The sequence below is a fragment of the Neopsephotus bourkii genome, unplaced genomic scaffold, assembly GCF_033783945.1.
Source record: "Neopsephotus bourkii isolate Nb327-2 ecotype Australia unplaced genomic scaffold, CSIRO-AGI_Nbou_v1 NB_1820, whole genome shotgun sequence".
NCBI lineage: Eukaryota > Metazoa > Chordata > Aves > Psittaciformes > Psittacidae > Neopsephotus > Neopsephotus bourkii.
In genome coordinates, this window is record NW_026902293.1 from 1521998 (window position 1) to 1544758 (window position 22761).

Sequence of the window (22761 nt, forward strand, 5' to 3'; positions counted from 1 at the left end):
TTTGTTATGTGCAGAAGTCATTGCAGGTTTTATTTTCACAATTTTACTGAAAGCATTTTTCAGGTTCCAAACCAGTGGTTAAAAGACTTTCTGGAAGGAAATTGATATGACTGATCCCATTCAATTTATGAAAGTCAGCAAATGACCCTTGGTTAAATTATTTTAGAAAAGAGAGAATTCTGAGACATTTTATTTTGCACAGTGTTCTGTTTCCCCCTACCATTCATTATAGCAGTTGTCAGACTGATGTCTCAATGAAAACGGTTATACCTTTACAAATAAGCTAAAAGTACAAAGACACACTAACACACTAGTCAGTCTGAAAGGAAACTAAGCAAGCAGATCAGTATTACCAGGGAAAAAGTATCTTTTTTAATGTGGCCATGAATATGAAACACAAGCTATTTAAACCCTGCTATCTGATTTCCAGAACTTCAGAATATTCTGAAAAGAGATATAGAAATCACTGAACACAGTAACTCTTCGGCATCAGTCTCTTTCTTACCATCTTACCAAGTAGCTGTCTCAGTGAGTATAATAACAGACAAAAGATTTTTTTTTTTCTTATTCTGGCATGAACAGGCTAAATGGATTTGCTGAACAGAAAATGCAGTCAGTCTGGGTTAGCTCAGTTAGCAAATTGTAGAAGCATTAAAAGTAAATGTAGGAGAACAGAGTCACAGATGCTAAGAGGCTTTAAATCTGTTAACCACTGATTTATTTCCTGGAAAACTCCCAACTGGTGTCTTAGCTTGCCTTCTGAAATAACAATTAAAAACATAATAATGGATATTAATTAAAATAAATCATCTTGCCTGAAATACCTTCCCTAAACCTGCTGCCTCTTTGAGCAGGAAACAGGAAGTTATGCATCTGTGCTTTCTCTTAACTTGGGGCTTGCTCTCTCCTGAAGCAAAAGGATATTACAGAGAGGGGGAAAAAAGCTCACCTGGGAAACACAGTAATTATCTTAATTTCCTCTCTGCTGTGTTCCTGGGACAGCCTTCAAAACGGGGCATGGTTGGAGAGGATAAGAGGTTCAGAGCTACGTTGGGAGTCTTTGTAAAAATTTGAATCTGCTCATAAACACTTGGAGCGCTCAGGAACAGCAGAAGCTCAAACGATGCTTGACTTCACCAAGTGTGACACCCTGAAGGGTACCACATGCCAACCTGGCACAAGGAGATAAAATTCAAAGCTGGCACATATATCAAACAACAAAAGTTCCTCATTAGGCAAAATGTGGATCTTCCATTACTACATCTGACTCATTCCTGGAAATGACCTCAAAAAAAGAGTTCAGATAGAAGGATCCTTTCAGCTAGTGTGTTACTCTGAGAACTGACTGTGAGATGTATATTTGTCTGCTGTTTTGTACCTGAGCCCAGAAGAGTCAGGGAACAGCCAGATGTAATTTGGAAATAGCTTTTGTAACAAGGGAAAAAACAGAATGAGGTAAAGAAAACAATGTGAAAATCAAGGGAAAATTATAAATCAAGAAAACTAGAACAGGTTTTCAGCCAGTCTCCATCCCCAGGCAGGTGCGCAAAAACAAAAGGTATGAAAAAACACATGGTACTGTAAGAAAAAGAATCACATCGAATTTATTTCTGGATTAAACTATTCTAAAATTCATTTTGTCAGAACATTGCATTGCAGGCTTACACACAAACACAAAAATAGTTCTTTTCTATTAATCCCATTAGCAAATTACCATATTGTCACTACACTGGTCCAGGGCTAAACAATGCTTTAGATTTCCTTCCACTGTTAAGTTCCCTTTGTCATGCAAGATCAAGTGTCTTTTCTTCAAATAATTCATTTGAATTCAGGGGAAGATTTACATTCAAGCAGTTAAGTAACTCTAGTCTATACTGTCCATTTAAGACACAGTATTTTTCCCATAGCTGGAATGGTTTTCCATAGCTTCTTGGTTTCATTCTGACCCAAAATATTGTTCTGAGTCCAGGTAACCTGCCAAAAAAGTATCCCTGAAACACCCAAGCTGTGAGCTCAGTTGAGTGCAAACACCTCTTTGGAATTCCCTAATGCTTTAAATGATCTGATCTAACAAATGAGCAGACAGAGTATGACAAATCAGGTTAGAAAATCTGAGTTTAAGTCTCATTTTTGACAAGTTATTAAACTTGTTAGCCATCAGTTTAGCCATGTTGTTACAAACAGACCACATACAAACCTTTCAAAATGGTATTTTCCTCTTCATGTTACATAAGAACACTTTGAAAACTAGTAAATTAATTGCTGTAATTAGAGCAATTATTTTGTTATAAAGAGTGCAAAAAAACAGGCAAAGAGACCTCTTCCTGGTTCCTTGTTAATTTCTGCTTTCATACCTACTTCAACATTTGTCTTATGTTTATCAAGTCTGGTTTAAGTTATAATTATCTTCAAGAGAAGGAATTACTGTCTTTTTTATCATTATTTATTAAATAGGACGTAAGTTCCTAGAAATATTTAAATTCTTTGTTGAAATAATAAATACGTCCATTGCTTTCTGCCATTGATATTACAAATGTTTAATTGTTACATTGATCCTAAAGATGTTTTCATTTTGTTTAGCAGAACTGTGGAGAGTGCAGGTTAAAACAGATGGAGATTCCCCAAAGCCACAAGAGTGTAAAAGGACCCTTGTGATTTATGGCTCAAAGGGAAAAAGTGATGAGCTTTTGCTTTCTCCACAAACCCCAGGATATGTGTGCTTTCTACCCAGAGCAACAGATGAATTCATTGTAAGTCATAAGTATACAGAATTACACAGAGCTTTTAATGGCAGTCCTCCCTAGCCTATACATTTTATATCATTTTGTATTTTTAGAAATATATATATATGTATGTAAGTAGAATGCTAGTTTGATGGGTACTAATGGTATAACTTTAGATTTTGGGTCATCTTCTGCTGGTAGTCCAGTTCTACTACATCCAGCTGCAGTGTTCTCTGAAACTTTCAAAGTGCATTTAAGGGCGCATATCATGGAGAAAAATGCTCCCGTTATTATCTTCACCAGCTCATCTTGCATTTTTTCTAATTCTCTAAAGAGTCCTGCATTGCATTTTGTACAAAAGGCAGCATACAGTTATTTGCAAATGCAGAAGATGAAGGACTGGGCAGTATTCTTGAGGAACAGAAGTAGGCTTTTCTTTCCTTTATTTTGGTCTTTGTAAAGCAGTATACACTCTGCCAAAATAGTTCTGTCTCTTAGGCCACCAGGCAGGGGACTTTTCTGGATAATCATATATCACTGGAGAATGTGTTCACGCATATCAAAGTGTGATGAACCCTGAAGCAATAGCATATATATCTGGCTGGTATTAAAATCAACCCTAACACAGTCGTGACTACCTGTCCACCTGTCATGCAACCTGCTGCTTTGAGAGGATTCATCTGAGGCATGTTTTTAATGTTCAAATTCTGTCCTGGCTTTCTAGGCTAAGTCACTACAAATTCTGTTGATTGGCATGAAATACAGCTTCTAGCCAGTCATGAGAGAAATAGCTTACAATTCAAGGCAGTTCTATAAAGCTCAGAAATACTTTTCAATGGCTGCAATAAACATTCTGAAAACAATGGCAAGTCTGCATTTAGAAAATGTTATCAAGGCTTCATTGTAATGTCCAGATCCACAGGAATGATCTGCATTTTTAATTTAAATAACAAGCTAAAGCAATTTAGGAACTTTACAGGGAGTAAATAAAAAGAAAAATGGCACATCTTAAGAAAGCAGCTGCTTATTGGAAAACAGACAGAAAACACACTGAACAAGGAAAGGAGTCATTGACATTAACTGAAGAGGTCAATAGAGGCAAAATCTGTCTATAGAGAAATCACACCAGCTGGCTGAATTTTGGCAAGTATCAATACATAAAGCAGACCTCTGCTACAGCCAACTTGCTGGTAATTTCCCAAATGTCATGTATTCCTTGTCAAGACTGCCTAATTTCAGTGACTGTGTATGATGCTGGGAGAAATTAATATTGCTATATGTCAGCCGTTGTTGTCCCTCGCAGTCTACTATCCTAGGTTTCATAGTACCATAACAATTGTACTGGGCTTCCACACCAGCAGCTTTCTAAATGCTTGTTCATACTTTGGATTAGCTTTGGGTTAGTGTCTATGTTTCCTCCTTAGCTATTTGTATTCTTGTTTTATATGAAGAAACAAATACTATTTGAGCATTGTTTACTGTGCATGAAATTTTGTCTCTTTGCCACATTGCTTACAGTGGTTTACAATTCTCGTGGCATTCTGAGGAAATTAGAATAGTGGGCCTGATATAAAGGAACATTTGGGGATTTACAGATATCTCCATAAATACCTTCATGTCTTCTCTTGGTGGTTCAGCTAATAAACCCAGTTTCGTTTTACTTTCATTTTCTTTGTTCTTACGAAGGTTGTTCAGAAGAATACAGAAGCTTTGCTCATGTTATCCCACTGTAGCAGCAGGTTGCAGGAGGCATGATATCACCAGGAGGACAAGCTATGAATTCAGTTTTCCAACAAGCAGAAGCAAATGAACTTTTAAACCCCTTCAAGATCCTGGACCTAGACAAATATCCTTAGTAATATAGCACAGTAAAAAGTACAACAGGTTATGTACTATATGCAGTTTATATTATCCTGAGATGTAAGTTTAAGTTTTATCTCAGGGGTATATTTATTGCACACTGAAGACAAGAAGGCATGTAATTCCTGATATTCCAGGTGCTCTCACACAGATATATGCACAGATGTGTATCATATTCAGGATGACTATTTGATCCAAAATATTTCTAACCAGCTCCTATGAAAGAACAGGTGCTTGCATGTAGGAAGCATAAAAAATAAATTAAAAGAGATAAAATAGCAGCATGCTGTTTCATACAGTTGTTGGGTTTCAGTGGTTTCAAGCACCTTTAGTACAGTGTGTGAGCTGCTTAAATAAGAATAAATTTAATTATAACTCTTTATTTCTAGTAAATAAATTCAGAAATAGTTGAATGTGTCAAAGTTGTTGATTCTGCTATTAGTTCAAACACTAAAGATAGCATGGCAAGGAACCATGCCATCTCCAGTGAAAAAGAGCTGGGAAAATGAAAGTAAACAGATAGTGCAGTAGAAGAGTAAACAGTAAACAGTAAGAGTAAAGAGTAAACAGTATTTACAGCTTTTTTCCTTGATATTCTGGTGATGATAGACATCAGTTGTTGAACTCATGTGGAATAAGAAAATTTGTAAAGTTTATATACTTTATATATGTTTCTGATGACTTACAGAGTAATCTTCTCAGAGCATGTCTTTAGAGAGTCCTAGTGTATCATGCCCATTCTATTATGCAGAGAATCATAAAATGCAAAGATACATCAACCGGCAGATCATGGGATTGGGATCCCTAAAACTACTGTCTGAAGCACTAGTACAGTTAGTATGAAATGAGCAACAGAGCTCTTCAAGTAGGTCTGTTCATAAATATTCAACAAATACAGAATATATTTTGTGTTAAGGGCTATGAGGCTGACAGGAAATCACATAATGCAATACTCCATGTGTTTTCCACAGTATGAAATTAAGCTCCAAACAAAAAAGCAGTAGGATTTCTGGACTTCCTGATAGAAAGCTGTTCAGCTGGATTTTAGGATGCTTTAACCACATCTTTTTAACTAGAATAATTTATGCACCCTTTTTTTAATTATTATTATTTTTCTAACAGGAAAGTAATAAAGAATTTAATTTAAATGTGCATCTAAACAGTAAATTTTACTGTTTATTTACAGCTTTAATTGCATCAGACATGATGTCATTGGAGAAGCCCTGTGTGAGTCAAAAAAGAAAAGCTTTAAAATATTATGAAATTCTCTAATCATCTTCATCAGTTACCTGTCTCTGAGAGCTTCAAAACTGCAGTGTCTTTGCCAGAACATTCTCTTAATCATAAGAGATATGCTTCTTCAACCATATAATGGAAAGAAATATTGTTATGTTTAGTGTAAGGCAAATTACACCCAATTCAGCTAAGTTTTCAAGTACTGAATATTACATTAAACTATTCAGAAGAAATAAAAGTGGAAAAATTAATTAGGAAATTCTAATATTGAATAAAAACCAAGGTAAAGTGTCCTCTTGTAAGCATTCTGCAAACTTAAAACTAGGATATTCACTGGATATATACTTTGTGCTGAATTATTTGTCTGTCTTTGATGTAACATGAAGAGCATGTTACATCAATTAATAGGCATTGATGGAGGGAAAAGCCAATTATGCGATCAAAGATAGGATATCATATTCCAAAGGAAAACTGATTGTATTAAATAGCTCAGAAAACCCTTACAAGAATGATACAATGGCAATGCTGCGTGGAGCTAACAGAAAGGCTAATAATGGCCAGAACTGGGGAGCCGGTGGGGAGGTGGTGGCAGAGGGGGACAACACCACACCTGTGAAAAGGGGTTAAATATCTAATACACTTAGTTGAAAATGGTGGTTAAATCCAAGCATCATAGACAGCATGATTACTAGTGCTTGTTGGTTCAAAGGCAGTCATGGAATTAATTGAAATTGTGATTCTAGAAACAAAATAGGAAATAGTGGATTTTAAATAGTCAGTCCTGTATTCAGATTTTTTTTCCTGTATAACTCATCTGTGCATTTCCTTCAAGGATTGTACAAGGATTGTAACATGTATTTATGCCCAGAGAACTGCAAATTTGGGTGGCAGAACACAAAGTAAAATGTAAAGTACAGCTTGCCCTGTCATATAAATATAAACAAGTTCTGTAATGTTGCAACTCCAGACCAGAGAGCTTTATGGAAGAAGTTGTGCATGGCATTTAAAGTCGCTGTGTGATACAACCATGAGGTCCATCTACACAGAAAAAAATCTGCAGGCAGTAACTTTATGAGTCAGTAGTCTGGTTCTGAAAGAGAAGCAGCAAAGATTTTGTTGCCTGCAAAGGGACCGTAGTTTAGATGGGTGAAGAACCTGTGCACTCTTCTCTCAATGAACCTAAATAATTCCTGTTAAATTTAATGAGATGAATGCATATTTTAGGAGGAATTTTGGCCATGTATTTCCCTTTGATGGCGCTACACTGGGGACTATGTCAAGAACCTTTGAGGATGAAGTAGATCCAAGAGGCATATCTCTCCTCAAATGTCCATTATAGTCTGGGGCAGCACTAAATTCTGTATACGTGATGGCATACAGACAGGCAGAGCAAGCTAGGCTTAGACAGATGACACGCCTGGTGCTGTCTTTCTCAGTGCAGAGCTCGGAGCTGTTGTAGAGACAGCGGTAGGAGTTCTTCCCTCGTCCTTTAAGAACTTGCATCTTGAAATCTTGTAGGAGTGGCATAGCAACCACTTATGACACTTAAGAAATTCAGACTTGAAGGGTTCTTTTAAGTTATGAGGTGCAATTCCTTCCTACCATAAACCTCAGTTCATATATTCTACATCATAAACAATTCTAGCTCCTGTGAGATGATTTTGGCAGATTTCTTTATTTTCTATTAACTGTTCCTCTTCATACTGTCATGTTTTGCTATTTCTTATTTGCATAACAGATATTAATGAGGGTGGCCAACTCTCTTCCAAAATGGTTTCTCCCTAATAAGTAGCTGGTAATTCCCTACACATATGTAGCTGCTGTGCAAAGGCACATGGACTAACTTTAAGCAAGCTAGGTAAGCAGTGAAGGGTTGTCAAGTTCAGAGCTCTGCTGAGAAGCAGAATGAATCAATCTATTATAAGGTCTGTATTCTGTCTTAGGAGACAGTCTGCTGGTAATGCTGCTGGTCCCAGGGCATGACTGTGTGAGAATAACTTCAGTTTCTTACTGTGGTGCCACTGGGGGCACAAAGGATTTATTTCCTGGCAACAGTTACCAAAGCTTATATTGTGATTAGTCTGGGAAAAAAACCCAACCAACCAAGCAATATGGGAGAAGAACAAGGCCACTGGCAACTCTTTCTATTTTGATCCTTTAAAAAATGTTACATTTTAAAATAACAGTTCTGTCTTGTTTCGCTTTAAAATTGCTTCCCACCCTGTCTTTCCTGTAGCTGCCCAGTGAAAGGCTGCAGCACTCCACTTCCAGGTGTTCAGAAGACTTACCATGCAGTGGTTAATGTCATGCCGATCATTAACACTTGGTGCAGTTTGGTCATCCCAGTTCCCAAGACCCTACGTTGAATTGTTTAACTAGATCTTGCAGAAACCCACAGTCAGCAGCCAGCTGTTGAGTTTCCCATATGCAGTATGGGAACATGGCTGTGCCATTCTACAGAGTTACTTCTGTAACATTTATGATTTACTTTTATGCAGAGATAGCTTTCCTCATTTCCAAAGAATTTGTTATAAAGTAATTTCATGTTCTAAATCCAACCATTTTGGAAAGGAGAATTTAGTTAAAACTTTCTAGGCTCATAGCAATTATCATTAATTTTAATACCTCACTTGGCTGCTGATATCAGAACCTTTAAGTTAATGCTCTCTTTACCCAGTAGGGTCAAAGCTTTACATGTTACCTTTTGTCTGAAGAACTTAAATGCATAGATAGATGTTTCTAATTTTAACCTTTGCTCACTCTAATGGTAGGGTACCATGCTTAAGATACTAACTAGGGAATGGAGAAAAATAAGGGAGACAATCTCATAGAATCATAGAATAGTTAGGGTTGGAAAGGACCTTAAGATCATTGAGTTCCAACCCCCTGTCATGGGCAGGGACAGCTCGCTCTAAACCATATTACCCAAGGCCTTGTCCAACCTGGCCTTGAACACTGCCAGGGATGAAGCATTCACAACCTCCCTGGACAGCCTATTCCAGTGCCTCACCACCCTAACAGGAAAGAATTTCCTCATATCCAATCTAAACTTCCCCTGTTTAACTTTTAACCCGTTAGTCCTTGTCCTATCACTACAGTCCCTAATGAAGAGTCCATCCCCAGCATCCCTATAGGCCCTCTTCAGATACTGGAAGGCTTCTATGAGGTCTCCACGCAGCCTTCTCTTCTCCAGGCTGAACAGCCCCAACTTTCTCAGCCAATCTTCATATGGGAGGTGCTCCAGTCCCCTGATCACCCTCGTGGCCCTCCTCTGGACTTGTTCCAACAGATCCATGTCCTTTTTATGTTGAGGACACCAGAACTGTACACAATACTCCAAGTGAGGTCTCACGAGAGCAGAATAAAGGGGCAGGATAACCTCCTTCAACCTGCTGGTCATGCTCCTTTTGATGCAGCCCAGGATACATACATTGTATGGTTCATGATCATACAATGAATAACAGAAGGATTGATTCTCTCATCACACTTAACACCAGCCTCCAATTCAGCTATCCCACTGATTAAAGCTAAGTTTAGGAATTCTACACTTCTCTGTAAGTTAATCAGTATGCTGACATTTCTCTCTTCCTCATATTTATTGCAGGTTGAGACTGGAGATCTGGGAGATGTATACAAGATTCGGGTCAGCTGTGACGATGTGCCATACTTTGAGGGCTGGCATTTGAAGACTTTTCGCTTAGAAGGGCTACATACAAAAAAAGAACTGAACTTTGACTGTAACTGTTGGCTCTCTCTTAACAGAGATGAGCTAGTGAAAGAATTCCCTGCAGTTAGAAAGGACCAGAAAACTTTACCAGGTAAAAAACACTGAGAAAATATAAAGAGTGTAAACTAACCTCTTGAAAAGAAATCAGTACCACAGATATAATATAGCACTTTGTCTGGATTTGATTTCTTCAGTGGCTCTATTGCAACTGTCTTCATATATGCACGGCAAAAGTGTTGACCACTTAAGAAATTGTAATCTTCCAGTTAAGCTGCATGTTGGTTTTCACTGTTGCTAAGTGTTCTGTGTGATTCTAGGGGTGCAAAATGAACAATATGCTTTTTAAAGATAAAGCACATGTTCAAGGAAGGGAAATGATTTGTGGTGGACTTACTATTTGCCTAGGGGGAGAAGGGGGAAGGGGAGAAGGGGGAGTGAGAGAACTAGCTGTGTGATTTTTCTGAATTACTGACTGGACTTAAACCAAGGAACTACTGAGCTTAGCTTATAACAGCTTCAGTTACTAACATAAGCATCAGAAATAAGCCTAAAACCCCCAGGTTTTTGTTTTTCCCTGAGGACAATTTTTTTGACCTGCTGAGAGTTTCAGAGTATATTCAAAGATGCCTTAGAATGTAAAGACTTATAGAATTACCGCATTTATTCAGAAAAGATGATAGCAGTTACACGTGAGACAAAATTGATTAGAGACACGACTGCTTTTCTAAACTAAAGTTGCAGAAGTTCTGGTCCATGAATACTTCAAAGCCATTCACAACCTTAAAAGAAACTACAGCATTATGTTATTTAAGTGTTCACTCAGCAGGACTGTACATTAAAAATTACATTTGAAAAATTTTGGTCATTCTTTTTGCATGACTATGAATATATGTGCAATTTAACGATCCTCCTTGGAAGAAAATCTAATCTGACTGTGTAGAACTGCATTTATGCAAGAGCACTGTAAAGGCAAAAAGTTTATAGTTCCTGTCATGCACCTTAATAAGTGCATTTTATAAATTTTTATACTTACATCTAATGAAGCACAGCATCTGGATGCATCTGTCTTTGCTATTCAAATTTGCATATACTTTACACGGTGTGTTATTTTTTGACCTGTGATAGTTATTACGTACTGCAAAGATAATTCAGTTTCTGACAGCCCTCCAAAACGTCAGATGAGTCCTTATTTTCCAGATCTTGCACAGTAAAAAGAATTGGACAGAATTTGTCTAGGTTTTAGTAGCTCTAAACTGTGTAAGTCTAAATTGTCCAAGTCCAATTTCTTTTGAATTTCAATGGTAAGTAATGGAACATCTTCATTGTGCTTAGAATGAAGAGATCAGATTCATAAAAATTAATCTATTGAAATCATTGTGTAGCAGATTTTTTGGCAGCTGCAGAAATAAAACCAAGCAGTAGTCTTACTAAATGCTCTGTGCTGCTGTTTTCTTTTAAGTACACTTTGTAGGTAATCAGTTTGATCTAAATTTTCTTTTCTTTTTGTACAGTCTATAAGTATGTTGTCTCTGTACATATTGGTGACCGCTGGGGAGCAGAAACTTTTGCAAATGTTTATATCAATCTCTATGGCAAAAGAGGGGACACGGGTGTGAGGAAACTTCATACGTCTTTATCAAAAGGAAGAAAATTCCAAAGGAATAAGGTAATAGCATAAAAATGCTGTTTCATCTGCTCAGGTGTTTGCAATGCATAATTGGAACTTAATGGCTTTTCAGAATGCATCTTGCTACAGGTGGGCAAGAATTTGCAAACACAATTTATCTTTCAGGTGTTGACAGTAGATCAGTGCCAGTATTATTTCCTGTGCAACAAGAACATCCATGTGTGACAATAAAGGCTCCACATAGGACATAGAAAGCAGATTGCTGGGGAGAAACTTTGTGATCATGCTTCTTACTTCTTCCATTCCAAATACAAGACAGCACAGGTAGCAAAGAATTAAAAATCAGTGATTCAAAGTAAGTTACAGAAATTGCTGTGAAACCTTTGCAGTCAATGGTATTTCTGTAGCAACAATCCCACATGAAACACTAACTTAATGTCCAGTCAGTAAGTTTAGACAAGAGAAAAGAATTCCAAGAGAATGCACATAAAACCAGGGTTTTTAGATGACCAATAAGATTTTTCTCTTGTGTAATAGGCTTTCCTAAGAGAGGTTCACTCACTGAACAATGAAGTCTGAAAAAGTTCACTATCAAGATGTGCGTTATCAAGCAGAATCTTTGATTTCTGTGAAATTATTTCACTAGGTAGAACCCATAACACTGGGCCATATACAGAAAACCTAGATTTTTTACAAAACAAGTAAGAATTTAATAGGGCATATAATTTCTTTCTTTGCATTTCACATTTTTCCCTATCTTGTTGTCTGTATTCTCACCCACTGATGCTGGTGTTTATTTCTCTTTTGTCTTACTCTGACTTTTCCATTCTGCTTCCCTTCCCATGTCCTGTCTTTTGCTTAAATTCTTCTCCACCTTTAACTTCCTCCCTTCTGTTTTCTCTTTTCCCCATTTGTGATTGCTGAAACGATTCATATTGTCTAAAGATCTAATGAAGTTACAGTGTGTGGTTAATGATGAATGTGGGATTCAATGTTAGGTATAATCAGTGTGTGCTTAGATTCAGAGGGGATGTTATATATTAAATATAAAAAAACCTCACACAAATTTTAAGCCTTCAGCTGAAACCAAGACTGTATTTTCCCTGAAGTTCAAGCATATTCAGTTCCACTTTAATTAAGTTTTCCCCTTTTTTTGCCTTTTTTTTTTGTTTTTTTTTTTTGTAGGTGGATTCATTTTTAGTGGAAGCTGTTTCTCTGAGTCAGTTGCAAAAAGTGGTCATAGGACATGATGGAGAAGGGTATGGGGCTGGCATGTACCTCAAGATGGTAACAGTCAAGGAATCACAAGACTCAGACAAAGAATGGGTCTTCCCATTGTGGAACTGGCTTGATACTCATCTGGGATTATGTGAGACTGTCTGTGAGATTGTGACAACTGGTAAGATCTTCTGCAAATAATGCATTCACATATATAAATTTGGCCGTAGCTCTTTCAGCTCTCTATAGTATTTTTCTTTCATTGAAAACATGAATTTTCAGTTTGATCTTACTGTTACAGCAAACCCACATCTGGTAAAGTCAAAGTGAATAAAATTCCATCCTGTCAATATATTGTCTATGGAATACTTGCCTTCCAAATTAAATGTAGCACACTGAAGTGAAAGCCCTCTACTCCATGCTTGTGAGACCCTACCTGGAGTACTGCATTCAGCTCTGGCCCTCCAACATAAGAAATACCTGTTGGAGTGAGTCCAGAGGAGGACCACAAAGACGACTAGGGGGCTGGAGCACCTTTCCTATGAATCCAGGCTGGGAGAGTTGGGCTTCTTCAGCCTGGAGAAGGCTGTGGGGAGACGGTTACAACAACCTTCCAGTTCCTAAAGGGGGTCTACAGGAAATCTGGAGAGGGACTTTTTACAAGGGCATGAAGTGACAGGAAAGGGGGGAATGGCTTTAAACTGAAAGAGGGTTTGTGCCCAATATAGATAGCAGTTATTCAGTAGTGTGTTGTTTCTGTGTTGCAGAGTACATTTTACTGAGCTGTTCCTTTCCATTAAATCATTTTCATTTTTCATACAATGGTTAAAACAGAATGAAAATGAAGGAAAACAACAATTAATGAAGAAAAAGGCAGGGAGATAATAATATTGATCTGATGATATGGCAAATATTTTTGTGTGTTTATTATAGGTTTATGTGTCAGCCTCACACTATTACAGTATGTATTATATAGCTAAGATCTAGTTACAAGCAGAGTTCATTAGTATTATACATTTTGCTTTAGGTCCCTACACACTACAGATGGCTGGTGCGTCTAAATGATAAATTAGTTTTATTAACATTGATTGCTTTTTTAAGAACAATTATTTAGAACTCTAAAAGGTGAGTGAATGTTCTTTTAGCAATTACTTCTGCACATGACAAGGAAAATACCAGGGCATCAATAAAATACCTCTGAAACTAAATTTTAAACACAGAATGAACATTAAGCTGTTAAATTCTTGGCGAAAATTATACTAAAGGTATTGATGTGTTAGTGAACTGCTGCTATAGATACAAGATAACCTGCAAATAAAGCTTTATTTATGTACTATAAAGGCTATGGTCCTGCTATATTATGCCATTCTGTCATCTTTCCTCTTTCTGTTTGATTAATTTTTACAGGTATAAGATTGACTTCCAGTCCTAAACTGCCTGAAATAAACCTGACGACCCCAGGTCTCTGGATAATGGACATCACTGGATCTGACTTGAGCAATGAAGATGATCCAGTATCCCTTTCTTTTATCTTCTATGGCAACCTGAGTCACAAAAAGTTGCCGCTTCAAGTTACAGGAAAAGCAATTCAAATCAAAGTAATTCAAACTTTCTCTATTGAAAGAAAAGCCTAAGAATCATGTAGCCAATAACACATTTAATTCTGAGATAAATTGTTTCTTTCAACTAAAATACCAAGCTGATTTTTAAGTCTTCTGTATAGTCTGGCACAGATTGTCATTTTTGTTTGTAGGTAGTAACACTGTCACTGGAGCAATGGGTTTTGAATAAGCAGATTCTCCCAGTGTCTCATACTGAGAATGCTTAATTCTCCTTCAAATTTATAGTTAATTGCACCATTTGTATATTACAAGTTGTAAGAAATTTTTCTAATACTGTTTGAAATTTTTCTAATAGTTTTTAAAATTTTTAAAGTAGACTGAATCTTTTGTTCCTGCAAATAGTCTGCTGAATCAGTGTAATATATACGAACATTGTGCCTGGTTCTGTGTATAAATTTCAGCAGTGACTGCCATCACTCGTTCCCTGAGATCAAACCTCAAGTATTCCACCTCCAAATTCACATTAGTAAATCAATTTTGTATTGATTAGAAAGGGGAAAAATAGTAGTTATAAATCTGCCCCAATTCTTTAACTACTGAAGTTTGTTCAACTACAGCTGTCAACCACATTTGGTCTGGCACAATTAGAATGAGATCCATTCATCTTCTCTTTCTCCTCACGCAGGATGAACTGGCAGATATTGGCTCAGTATACAAAGTTCAGGTAACTGGCCCTCATAGCGTGCTAAACCAGCCATGGCACTTGGATTTACTGCATATGAAGCACACAGGCACAAAGGAAGAAATGTATTTAGCTTTTGACTGCTGGTTCAACCCTAATGAAGACAAATGTGTGGAGCTGCCAGCTCTCTATGCAGATGAGGAGCCTTTGCCTGGTAAGCTAGGCCCTTTTTTGTTACTGGGGTCAGGATCTGTCACTGGAATACCAGTATATCTCTTCTGGGACTAAAATACTGTGTGAAGATTTCCACAAGAATTTTATATTAAGGAATGTAATGGTTTTGCGCATGCATTTATCACGAAAGAAAGCTGAGAAAACAGAAATTATTGGTATCAAGATAATGACAGATGCTATAACTGCTGACACCAAACATGGGATCCTGCTTCTTTCATGTTAGATGATGTTCCAGTTTTAGCTCTTGTTTATTTATTATCTCTTCAAATTAACACTATGTCAGCTGAAGATGTGTACAAAATGTAATCTACTGTGTGATATTGCCTAAATCTTCCTATTAAAAATGTATTTGACCTAGAAATAGTTATTTTTTTAAAGAATGAAAGAATTGCAAAGACACCCTCAAAACAGAGATAGAATTTTTGAAGTGTGTAATAGTTAGCCAGGAAAGAGATATCCAAGAATTTAAATTTCACTAGTGTTTTATTAATGTACATGAAAATTTATAGCACAGGAAGAAATATTTCTCAAAAATATATATGAAGTTGTATGTTGAATGTTTCATTCCTGTTAGTAACACATGTGAATTTTATGATCCCTGAGAGATAATAAATTTATTTCTGCCCATATTCCATGCCCCTCCACCCCACCCCCCACCCCCCCCCCGGAAAATGGAGCGGAACAACCAATTGCATACTGATATCTTGGTCACTAGCTATTTAAGAACAGGATTCCCATCTATCCAGCTCATTAAAATAAAGAGGATTGATGGGGATAGTAAAGATCACATATAGAAGCTTTTAGTGACAGTTAAGAGGTTTATTGCTAGAGGCTATAGTACAAAGATGTTCTGCTTAAACAGAAACTAATAGAAAAAGATGGAAGTGGCCCAGAAAAAGGAATAAAATATTCCATGTGAACTTTTGCACACTATTCTCTAAGGAGATTTTCCTAAATATTTCATCCCATTAAAAGCTGAAACTTGAGAAAATAAAACACTGGAGACTTTTTAAATCTCTGGGTTTGTGTGGGGTTTGCATAATTTTAAACAATTAATAACATTGCATTTATTTACTGAAAAAATCTTATGATTTTAGGGTTTTGATCTGTCAGATTCAAAACGACATTGGATGTAATATATACAGGATATGCAATCATGAATATTATAAATCTAGATCTTGGTAGAAAGCTCTATCTTCCCAATTTATTTATGAAAAAAAATGGGATAATTATAATTGTTCAGAAATATTCTGAAAATTTGAAACTGTGAAATACTTAACTACATGTAAAAAGTCCATAAATTCAAGTAAAAAAAACTTATAGACTACACCCATCAAAGCTTCTATTATTCTAAGAACCAAATGGAGATACTGTCTGTTAGTATTATGCTGATTTGTAAAGCAATTCAGTTTTGAGGTATATTACAAAATGAAGGTGTTTTTCTTAGAAAATGATGAAGAAATGGGTAGCATCTACTAGCCTAGGATGTTTTTCACAAATCAATTTGTGGAGTCTGGTGATCTACAACTGTAGATCTATTCTTTGTAGTCCCAGTACTAAATCAGTCTAAAATTTCTATCAGCCTCTTCTTTGTATTCCAGTTTCAATGCTAGAGACAAAAAACAATATTAAAAAAAAAGAATAATTTTCATGTGTTTACATTCATTATTGCTCTGAATGAGAGCAATGATGAGATAAATGAAAATGTTTATGGTTATGTCTTTAATTAATGTCTTGATAAAATAAATTGAAATAACGAAAGTTTTGAGAAATATTGATCATTGCAAAGCAAATTGCAGGTATATAACTCCATATAAAAAAAAGTAAATGTGAAAAACTAAGCATCCAAATATACAGTAACCGTTATTAATATAAACAGCAATTTTTATCAGTAATGTCAATTGCCTGGTTGTAATGAAGACCATACTAATATAATTACTTCTCTTCTAAACATAATGATTCCATAAGATTTATCATGGCAAAAATAACTACATATTCTAATTAATAATCTTCAGGATTTTATTAATTCAGTAATGATTATGTGCAGGACATAGATGTGTATATTAACACACAGACAAAGTCATCACACTCACAACAATTAACTGCTGTTAGACTCCATATTTCTTGATGATTTCTAGATAATTTCTTGATTTTTAGAATGTCATCATTTGTGACTGCAGTTGAAGGCATGCACCAGGAGTTATACAGCAATAGGTGCTTCTGAAATACGGCACCTTGTCCCATTTGCATTCTCACCTCTACTATCTTATCTTTCCAAGAACCTGACAAGCTATAGAGAAAAACAATAAGATAACAGGTCTTGAGAGCTCCAACACAAGAATTCATCTGATAGCTCATTTTCCCACTCCCCCCCCCCATCTTTTCTTACTGTTTCCCCCCATTGGAAAAATTACCTGCATTGCCTGGTTTCATTACAAAACTAAAATCACAACAGTGCAGAATGTTTAACTATACCTGACACTGAGAAAGGATGTGATTGTATCATTTAAACTCTTCACCCTTGAAAGGCTACTGAGAGTTCTGTGGGCAGACGTTACTGAATTATCACAATAAATGATATTTAAATATATAGTATGTAGTAAATTCCACAATAACAAAAAAGAGAAATTCAAAGCAACATCATCTTTAATTCATGTTCTTTTTTCCCTGCCTTTTAGTGAGCCCCATGATCACTTTGAGCTTTTAATTATAACTTTCATTTTAACATTATGTTGGTTTACATCTGAAATAGAGCTTTTATCAATAGGAGTAGGGAGAGACAAAGAATGGCAAGGTTGTACAGAATATCTTATTTTCATAGATTTTTATTTTTGGGGTATGCTGCTCATCTGATAGTCAGAATGGTCCCAAACTCACCCTAAGGCTTTTTACCCCATTTCCCAGTATCCTTTTTATGTTATGCTTTTCTTCACAGGAGTTACTTTGTACATTTTTGTTTCACTTACTTATATAGTGGAAGTTCTTTCTCTGATCCAAAACCTCTAAAATCAATGGGAAATGTTTGCTGTGACTAAAGTTCGATGTGACTACATTGAACTTTAAATTATGCATCAATGGATTCAGCAGATTCAGCAGAAAATACTGATTCAGAAAAAAAATTATGTATGTTTCTAACTTTCAGGTTTTATCTTTGATTACTACTTGTGTGATCAAACCTACGCTCACGATTAAATATATTAAAGATTCTGGACAAAAGCAGTAGAGATGATTGTGAGCACTGTAATTTCTAATCTATCTCACAAGTGGTCAGATCTGTAGACCAAATTCTTCTGATCTTATTCACGCAAGTAGCCTTTTGACTTCAATGAATCTGCTTTTATGACCAAGGTACGCAAGCAAGGCAACACTCTAGATGATTAATACAGAATCTTACCTTCATATCCTAACTCTGCTGAAACCAAATATTCCATTGGGCAAGAGTCAGCTTGACATCTCATGTACTTCCAACTATCTGGATCTCCCGTAAGAGAAATTGTGAGTAGCTACACTGACTTTAAAGTAGCTATGTTGTCTGTCACCTGGCAGTGCATATTTAACTGCCTTGAAGAAAGGGATGAGACATGTTAAGAGCCCTAGTCTAGGAAACCTCTTGGTTTGCTTCTTATCATGAAACATGAGCGATGCCATCAACTGCAAATACTTTTCCAGTTCTTGGTTTAAATAATGAAAAAGAAAAACAAAACCCAAAATAAAAATCCCATGGGAAGTCCCTGAAGGAAATAGTGCTGCAGTAAAGTTACTTTTCAGAAAACAGATATTTCTCACATGTCATCCCAACATAGTAAAAGATAAAGAGAAATGAAGACATTCTAGAAGTTCATTGCAATAAGCACAGCTTTATAAGCGCACCGATACAGCCCTTATTATTTAATGAATCCTTTTAGATATTAATTTTTCAATCAGTATGCAGAATCACCCTTTAGAACCCTTGTTCCAGTTATGCGACCTTTTTACTTTAGACACATAAAGAAATAGCTAAATAAGATGTCACAATATTTGAATTCAGGCTTTTTGATTATAGCACTCAATATGAATAGCACCAACTTGTGAAAAGAGCTGTAAGAAAAACTTAAAAATAAATAGCCTCAGAACACTACTATTTTTTTTTTTTTTTCGCTCGCTGTTTTCCTATCACCTACGCATGAAAATAAATGACAGTCTTAGCTTCTGGGTTCTAAGAATCATTCTAAATCCTACCAGAAATTTCTCATAATTATATCTTTTCAGAGGATGTAGAGATTGGTTAAATTGAGCCATTTCTATCTTAGAATAAATCTGACTGAAGAATAAAACTGTACTGAAAATATCAGATGTTTCCAGAATGTATACTTAGATATTTGTGTATCCTGTGATGCATTTTATACTGAAATATGTATTTCAGACTTGAATTATGTGTGTTTCAGTGCTCTCTGACTTGAACTGTTGATTGTAAGACTGAAAGTATTTTTTGGTTTCTCCTTGGTTTCATGTCTGTCTAAAGCACCATTTCCCTTCTTTGCACACGTGCTTTCCAGGAAAGCAGGCATACAACCAGAGAGTTCCCAGGCAGGGATAAGTGGCAGAGAGAGTTTGGAAGACTTTTTCTGGCATGTAATTGTCACATAGTCTAGATGTCTATGTCTGCTTTACTGTGCCAGTGATGAAGGTTGTGGGAGTTGGGGCTGAATAATTTGTAGTAGTCGAAAATAACTTAGGACTTGTAAAATGTTGGATTTTAAGGGTGCTCAGTTGTTAAAACAAGAAACAAAGTAATCAATCTTGAAGTTTGTGACAGAAAAGTTCAAGGGATCCTGTAAGCACTCCTGAATACATTCTTCGTATATGAGCACTGCTTATTACCTACTTTCCAAATATGAGTTTGCATTTTACAGTGGATAAAAATGTATGCTCCTTACAAAAAATATTAGGAAACCTGTTTTACAAACCTGTGCAAGATTATGTTTTTTTTTCTTAGTCCAAAGTAATAATGCTTATGGTTGGCATCAGAGGAACCTTGAGACCATCTAAGTTTAGACTCCTGAAGTCTTTATCCCTAGAGTATATGGGAACCCATCATAAGTGTTTTCTATAGCACCTGCCTTTCCCTGCTGACTACGTAAGGATCATAATTCTAGTTGTCTTGAATTCAGCAGTAGCAGTCATTTTTTTCTCCTTAGTACCTGGTGCAGTGCTGTGGTTTTGACTTTCAGCCTGGGAACAGCGCTGATAACACCGACGTTTTTAGTTACCGCTCAGATGTTTACTCTGACCAAGGACTTTGTGAGTTTCATGCTCTGCCAGGGAGGAGGGAAAGCCGGGAGGCAGCAGAGACAGGACACCTGACCCAAACTAACCAAAGAGGTATTCCATACCACAGCACATCATGCTCAGGAGGTAGAACTGGGGCAGTTACCCGGAAGGGCTAGATCACTGCTCGGTCAGGCTGGGTATTATCAGTTGGCGGGTGGTGAGTGGCTGTATTCTCTTCCCTTGTTATTTCCCTTATCATTATTATTACTGGTGGCAGCAGCAGTGGTTTGTGTTATACCTTAGTTACTGGACTGTTCTTAGCTCAACCCATGGGAGTTACATTCTTTTCGATTCTCCTCCCCATCTCTCCGGGAGCGGGGGGAGAGAAAAAAATGGGGGAGTGAGAGAGAGACTGTGTGGCTGATTTACGGCTGATGGGTTTAAGCCATTACACTAGTATACTCACCAAAGCTCGATTCCTAAAGTGACAGCACCAGTATTGTACAATGAACACAGATTCACAGATTTATTATTGTAATCCAACTAAGAGCAGACTTATAACACTAGGAGGAAAAAAAAGCCAAAATCCACAAAAAGCCCTTCATATTTTGTTCCCTGGTCTTCTCCTTAAAATTGTGCAAATAAGAATGAATATTTAGATTGTGATCTGCTTCTGTTTAAAAGTGTTTCCTTGTTCACTGTTTCCATGATGAACTCAGGACTAAAATAGATCATTTGAAAAGGGACCATAGGAGTTTTCCATGAAGTTTCTTTGGAATGCAGTCTGGTCTTATCATGTCACTCCCCTGTGAATTACATATGAAAGAGGCAAGGCACAGGTGCCATAGGTACCTTTTCTAATCTCTATATGATGATCACAGCTGAGAAAATAAGAAACGCTTTTCCTTAAACTCAAATTTCCCGTATCTGGTCTCTACTTGTGGGTTGTTATATAGTACACCGGAGGTTCTTTGAAGAACCATACAAAATGTGAGGAGGTTTTTCTATTTATGTAATAAAGCTGATGTTGAAAGAATTTTTAGTTAATTATTTCTGTTCCATATTAGCGTGTTTTAACTCAAGAGCACTGTAATGGCATTATGGTCTGACTGTAATAAGCTTGATAGTCCTGATGTTTTACTTCACTGGGTGATATTTTTAGGAGTTTAAAGCTTAAGACAATCAGGTCCCAACATTCTTCTAAACCACCCTAAAAGTATGAGCTCCCATTTCATTTCAAGGAGAAAACAGTAGACATAGAGAAAGAAAGAAACAAAGAAATATGAGTAAATAGAAAGCAGAACTTAGACTTTCCAAAGAGCATGTAAACATGAAGTATTTCTTAGAAAGAGATTTCCTACCCTGGGAGCCAGGGAGCAGTACATAGGAGATCCTTTCTCCCAAGCAGCAGCAAGTAGTGCTGATTTTCTGGGAATGGTAAATTGTGTCAGAGAAGAAGAAATCTGTTTTCTGCAGACTACCAAACAGGGAGTTTTGCAGCAGGGATGTTATCCTGGATTCATCAGTAGCAGTCATTTTTCTCCTTCTTAGTAGCTGGTGCAGTGCTGTGTTTTTGACTTTCAGCCTGGGAACAGCGCTGATAACACCGATGGTTTTAGTTACTGCTTAAATGTTTAGTCTGACCAAGTACTTCGTGAGTCTCATGCTCTGCCAGGGAGGAGGGGAAGTTGGGAGGAAGCAGAGATAGGACACCTGACCCAAACTAACCAAAGAAGTATTCCATACCACAGCACGTGATGCCCAGGATGTAACTGAGACTTACCTGGAAGGGCTAGGGGACTGCGGAGTTCAACGAGGTATCCGGCGGTGCTCGGTCAGGTGGGGTGGGGTGAGTTATTGGTCAGCTGGTGCCAATTTGTTGTATTCTCTTCCCTTGTTATTTCCTTTATCGTTATTATTATTGGTGGCAGCAGTAGTGATTTGTGTTATACCTTAGTTACTAAACTGTTCTTATCTCAACCCGTGGGAGTTGCATTCTTTTGATTCTCCTTTCCATACCTCCAGGAGCAGGGGGAGGGCAAGAAGGCAGGGGGAGTGAGTGAACGAGCTGCATGGCTGGGTTTCAACCACGACAGATGTGTTTTGGATAGGTATGTCACCAGGACTGAAGAAACCTGTATTCTTTGTTCTGTGGCACAGTGTGGGATTCAGATGAAATTGGCAATTGTTTATGCCATTGACATTGGTACATCATGCAGGTTTTGGGCAAGGATGACGACTTTTTTCTTTTTGCATCTGTATTTTTTCTGAAGTTGTAGAATATGCAGTCCATTTGCACACAGGAGACTTGAAGAAAGCGGATGCAACTGGTGAGGCATATCTATGTATGCAAGGAGAAAAAAGCAACTCGGGGAAACGATGGCTTAACTCGAGAAACAGCGTGATCACTTTTGCTAGAGGGCAGGTAAAACAATGAGAAAAAATGTATCTGAATCTCTGACTGTCTTTTTGGTAAAACTTTTGTTTACATAGAGCTTTTCATGGACAGAATATAAAAAATACCTATGTTTTATGTTCCATATAGACATAATTTGCTCTTGTAACTAAGAGGTGATTGTCTCCATAGGTAATGTGTTGCTTTTAAACATCATCAGCATTGTGCAACAGTGAAAGAGTTAAGC

The 22761-nt window shown here is 36.9% G+C and overlaps 1 protein-coding gene across 1 annotated transcript in view; it reads left to right on the top strand.

Moving 5' to 3' along the window:
• LOC133206644 (lipoxygenase homology domain-containing protein 1-like) overlaps positions 1-22761 on the top strand; it is a 141024-nt gene that overhangs the window by 59533 nt on the left and 58730 nt on the right. The window contains exons 18-24 of the mRNA XM_061342777.1: positions 2581-2750; positions 9424-9637; positions 11058-11212; positions 12359-12572; positions 13799-13989; positions 14639-14849; positions 22393-22544. Coding sequence (XP_061198761.1) covers positions 2581-2750; positions 9424-9637; positions 11058-11212; positions 12359-12572; positions 13799-13989; positions 14639-14849; positions 22393-22544 — 1307 coding nt within the window. The remainder of the gene's footprint in view (positions 1-2580; positions 2751-9423; positions 9638-11057; positions 11213-12358; positions 12573-13798; positions 13990-14638; positions 14850-22392; positions 22545-22761) is intronic.